General features: G+C 37.7%; 1 protein-coding gene across 1 annotated transcript; it reads left to right on the forward strand.

Moving 5' to 3' along the window:
• Nucleotides 1-301: 301 nt before the first annotated feature.
• On the forward strand, nt 302-1,918 carry LOC127095153 (uncharacterized). Its single transcript, XM_051033884.1, has 2 exons — nt 302-546; nt 1,585-1,918. The coding sequence occupies exons 1-2, from the start codon at nt 302-304 to the stop codon at nt 1,916-1,918; spliced, it is 579 nt and encodes a 192-aa protein (XP_050889841.1).
• The last annotated feature ends 4,125 nt before the right edge of the window (nt 1,919-6,043 follow it).

Here is a 6,043-nt window from a genome sequence, read left to right on the forward strand (position 1 = left end):
CAGACGCATCTACAACATAAACCCTAGGGAAAAATACTTGTCCCAGGAAATCAACCCTACCATCTTCCAACAGAGTGCTGAAGGCAAGCATTCCAAGAACAAAGAGCTACATCAGAACCTCCGTGTCTGGTTGAAGATCATCTTGGGCACCATTCATCATCGCCCTGCATCAAACTCTTCTGACTACATCAACACAGATCAGAAGTGTATCATGTACTGCATTCACAAGGGTCTGAAACTTTGTCTGCTTGCACTTCTCTTCAAGTACCTCATAGACTCAGTCAAAGACACCAAAAACAACATGAAGACCAGGAACTACATCCCTCTGCGGAGACTCATATCAGATGTGTTGATTGAGAGTGGCTTAGTGGATCCCCTGATTCAGCTCAGACTCATGGAAGATGTCACCATTGACACTGGAAGACCGCTGAATGCTCGGAATCTGAAGAGCATGGGAATCATTGATCAAGTCAGAGCCAAACCAACACTTGACACTTCTTGGGAAGCACTCAGGGATCAGAGGGAGATTCCCAACGGACTCTACCTGTTCTCCAAGATTGACCCTTTAGATGTAGTAGCCTACTATCTACAGGACCTTGCCAATCAAGGGGTTGACATCTCTGACTTCACGGTGGACTGGCTACCTGAGCATCCACCAAACTTCATGAAGAGGATGCGAGAGCCCTCTGAGAAGTCCAAGAAGGCTAAGAAATCAAGGCTAGGAGAATCCTCTGGGTCAAGACCTCCAGTCCCTCTAGTTGGCTCTCCAAGTAAGTATGTACCTCTCTCTCACTCTGTTAAAATAAAACCTCTTGCTTCTTCTCTTCCTCAAACCACCCATATATACACCACCTCTGAAACTCCTCCCTCAACCACCAGAACCTCTAACCCACCCTCACTTAAATTCAACCTTGCTACCACCACAGTACGCGTTTCAAAAGCAGAAATGCTGAATGAAACCACTTCACCAACATCATCACCATCTCCATAATCCCCACCATAATACGAACTCTCCTCCGACACCGAACCATCTGACCCTCAATCCCCCACTTTGGTTCAGCTACAAGCTCGTGCTCTGGCCTCTCAACAGCCATCACACTCTGAACTTGAACCAGAAGTCACTTCCCCACCTCCTGAACATCCATATCCCACTACATCTGAACAACCTCAAACACCACCACCTGCACAACAACCAATCCACTCTGAACCAAAACCAACTCACTCACCATCTGAACCACACCCAGAACCTGAACAAACAACACAATCATCCTCTTCCATTCCCACACCCACAACTTTCGTTGCCTCCATACCTCCCACACTAAATCTCAGTGCCCCCAAACTCACCTTCTCCATCCTCCCCGACATCTGACACTGAACCAGAGACTACCCTTCCTACCCTAGAAGAAGCAATACAGGTTTTTGCAGAGTCTTCAGGGAGAAGGTCAAGTCTCTGACAATCAAGTCTAGCATCAGTGATGATCCCTCTGCAGTAAGGATCCACTGGAACATAGTGATAAGTTGGATGACCTCTGAAGCCTTCAAACTGAAAGGCCTCTCTGAACAAGCCTGCAACGACTTTATCAGAGACACTGATATTAGACTTCAAGAGCGCTTAGCCAGAGAGGATGAGGAATGGGAAAGGAAGGAAGATGAAGAGAAAACACGCCAAGAGGAAGAACAGCGAATCAGGGAAGCTGAAGAGAAGGTTGTTGTGGATGCTGCTGCTATTGAGGCTGAGGCGAAAGCTAATGTCGAAGCTGAAGAAGCAGCTCGCATAGCTGCAGAAGAAGCTGCCAAAGACAACGCTGATGCACTGACTCAGAGGGAGCACTCCAACTATGGGTCCGTCCCTCTGGTCTTGAAGACTCTAGAGGAACTGCATAAAGAACAACAAGTGGTTCGGGCTAGGCTGGATTAACAGGATTCTGTCAACAACAACATTCAAAACATGTTGTCTCAACTGCTCCAAAGGATACCTCCGCCCCAAAACCCTTAGGCACCTAGGATAGTTGATTGTTGCCTTTCTGATTTTGCTGTTTCTTTTGATTTCTGATATCTGACCTTTGTGCTGATTATCTATAATTGCTCTCTTTATTAATATCAACTGTTCCTTTTTGCTGTCTTTTTTATTCTGACAAAAAGGAGGAGAACTAAAACAGCTCTGATGGAAACATAACTAAATCTTCTCAAAGAACTGCAAACATTATTAAAAATTTATTACTAAATCAATGACTAAAGATATGCAGGAAAATAGCTAAAGCACTAAACCAAGGAAGGTCCGATAAGAACTTCTTATCTATCTAAGAATCTAACTCAGGGGGAGTCCTCTTCCCTATCTGATCTAAGAAATTATGTATCGTTTCACTTCTACTCTGTATTGTTTTATCATCATCAAAAAGGGGGAGATTGTAAGAACAAAGTTGGTTCTACAATGTATCTCTAAGATTTTGATGATAACAAAGGATGAAACAAAAATGGTACTCTAACGAAATTTTTCATTAAGTATGCAGGACTCTGATCAAACAATCAAATAGATAAATACATCAGATACAGAATTCAACTATCAGATGCTACTCAGAGAAAACGTGTCCAGAAGGTTCTGACACTGATCAACAAAGGTACCAGCAAATTAGGAAGAAGTCGGCAACTCTGGCAAAGAAGACTGAATCCAGACTCTAAATCTGAAGAAGTCAAGAGCATAGAGAAACTCTGATGTGGTCAGATAAAAGTAACCTCTGAAGTGAAACTCTGACGAACAAGACTCTGATACAATTCACCGGTTCAAAATGCGTAACCATGAAGAAATTTGATTTTGGAAAGAAAGTATTTCTAGAAGGAAATTATGACGCACACAAAACTGTTTTAGAAAGAAACAAGGAGGGTAATGACAATAAACATTCTTCAATGACCAAGATCCTATCATCACTCTAACGGTTCTTCTCAACGCCTATATAAAGGACTAGATACTTCACAAGAAGACACACTTGAGACACACAAGAATACAAAAAGCTCTCATTCATTCTCTCTCATTTTTCACGAGTTGCTGCTCTCACGTGAAAAACTATTGTTCTTATAATTCTGTAATACTTGCTTTTTGTTAGAAGCACATTACATTACAATTCATACTTTTGCTTAAAATATTTCCTCAAGTGACTCTGTGTAGTTTGAAGACTTGAGAGGGCTAAGGGGTTATTCTCTTAGACGATTGGTTGTGTAATCTTTCAAGATTAGTGGATTAAGTCCTTCTTAAAGGCGAAATCACCTTGGCCGGGTGGACTGGAGTAGCTTTGAATTTCAAGCGAACCAGTACAAAATCCTGTATTATATTCTTTTTATTTCGTGTGTGTCTATTTTCTCAAAAAGTTTTTATTTCCAAAAAAAATTCAATCCCCCTTTCTTGTTTTTCTCTACCTTTAACCTTCACTACAGGTCTGGATGAACACAATCTTGCTTCCAATTTCTCTTGCCCTTGCTCTGGACACTTGATGGAATGAAATTGAATCAAAAAGGAAGCAGGACTCTTGTTGATTTGAATCTCAAAATAGTGGAGATTCAAACTCGATTTCTAATGGAAATCCTCAAGGTTATCCTTTGAATGAGAGGGTTTGGAGTTGGGGATTCAAAGTTGGCGCACAGGGATCCTTATTTCTGAAGGCAATGGTCTCTATTTATAGCCAAGGCATTGCTAATTGCACACCTGATTCAAATTTTCAAAAATAGTAACTTGTTTGCATGGATGTATGGGCGTGTGATAGGCCCATATAATCATTCCTTCAGGTCCAAAATTGAGTACAAACATTGTTGAAGTCAAGTGGAAAGGCCATGCATTTGTGTATGGAAGATTCAAGTTCACTTATGCCAAATGGTGATCCAAGTTCAAGCCATGCGCACGTCACTCATACCTTGTCCAAATGGGATTAAGTTGGACTTTTTGGAAAGGTTAGATCAAGAGGAACAACTTTCATGTTGAACAATTTTTGATTTGAAGCTTGGATCATGATGAATTTTAAGGTGGAAGTTGGGAAAATCAAACATATCAAAAAAAATTCTAAGTGTCAAGACATATGTTCACTTCTTCCACCTTGGCTAACTTTTTCTATGAGCTTCAAATGAGAAAAGATCCTTCATTAAAGTTGTATCTCTCTCAAAGTACTTCAAAATGGTCACATATTTGACCTTATTTGGATTTAGCATGAAGGAATTATGCATTTTTGAAGTAGAGGAAAATCACTTGTTCAATGGCATGGGTCCAAAATGACCTATAATGTATCCTCATATCACATGCATTTAAAAGTTGAATTTTCTCTTCCTACAAACATAAAAGTTAAAGTACACATATTGAATTAGATTGTGTAACTTGAATAGCTTTCATCTCATAAAGATTGAGCAAGTTATGGTCTTGAGAAGTTGACCTCCAAAATAGGGTTTAGACAAAATGACCTATAATCTTTCACCATAAAAAATGACTTTACAAGCAAAACTAGATCTTGACCTCAACATGAAAGTTGTTTGGAATGAGATTTAGAGTAACTTTACTCTTAGAATCATTTTCATATGACAAAAATTGTAGGGGATAGGGTCTAGGGAACCCTAGTTTTGATCAGTTGACTTCCTTTGGTCAACCACCATCAACCAACTTGCTAGCTTTCTATTCTTTTGACTTTTGGGACTCATGAAGGATAATATATGCATAAGATGATGAAATTTGAAGTATCCCTTGAAATATTTGATCAATGGTTGAAGAAACTTGTTGAATAAGTCACATAAGATACCCAGATGAATTAGGGTTTTCAAGGCAAACAAACTCCAAACTCTTGATGAATTCTTGATCAAAATAACATGTGAAGATCATGGGGATCCATAAACGTTTAATAGAGCCATAGTAAACCAATTCTTGATTGAACTCCTTGCACTGAGGGTCTTAAATCCTAGATGTGAGCTTGATAGATCAAAGGTGAGCATGTGCCCTACCTACAAAAGAGTTAAACTATACAATGACATATTTTTGGTATTTTGGTTAGTAAACATGATAAACTACAGAGTATGATACAATCAAATGGTGTTTGATGATCTCTCACAATGCAAACCCAATGAATGAGGGGTAAGGAGAATGCCAAGATGTGATCCCAATGCTAATGCATATGATGAGAATAGCATGAGGGATTTTAGGGTCAAAATTGGGGTGTTACACTAACTAACATTAAACATTTTTTAACAATAATTATTAGAGAAAAGACTACGTTAGAAAACTAACCATGAAATATTTTCCTGCTCCTACTTTCTTTATCATTGTGTTCAATATGTTAAGTTTAAATTTCAGCATTTTACATCTAAAATGAATAGTTGTGACATTCACATTTTAATTGGCTAGTGAGTGTTTTACACGGATCACTAATGTTTTATGTAGATTGATGATTTGACAATGTCTTGATTATTGTTACTTTATAAATTAATGGTAAAGATTCGCTACTTAATTTTTTCATCAAATTGGTCATAAATAAATAGGTCATTAAATTTTTTGAAAAAAAATTAAAAGGTGATAAAATATAGTTGTTGGGATTTGAAGACGTGTCATCTAAATATATTATCGATCGGTTTTCATTAAAATCGAGGTAATAAATCATAAAAAAAAAATTAAAAATATTAAAAGATGATAAAATGTAGTTGTTGGGATTCAAAGATATGTCATCTAAATACTTTATCCCATGTTTTTTTAGCAAAATCGAGGTAATATGTTAATAAAAAATATTTAAAAAAATTAAAATGTGCTAAAATGTAGTTGTTGGGATTCGAATGTGTGTTATCTAAATACTTTACTCATTGGTTTCAAGCTAAACCGAATAAATATATGGTATTTCAAAAAAAAATTAAAGACTAAATTGTAATTTTGATCCTCCTATTTTATTTTATTTTATTTTTTGGATTTTGATCCCCACATTTTAAAAACCACAATTTTGGTCTCTTTTTAAAGTTTTTGAGTTGGATTTTAGTCCCTTTTATGGACTAAAATCCAACACAAAAACTCAAAAAAGGAATAAAAAAT

This window comes from Lathyrus oleraceus, chromosome 6 (genome assembly GCF_024323335.1).
Source record: "Lathyrus oleraceus cultivar Zhongwan6 chromosome 6, CAAS_Psat_ZW6_1.0, whole genome shotgun sequence".
In the NCBI taxonomy this organism is placed as follows: Eukaryota; Viridiplantae; Streptophyta; class Magnoliopsida; order Fabales; family Fabaceae; genus Lathyrus; species Lathyrus oleraceus.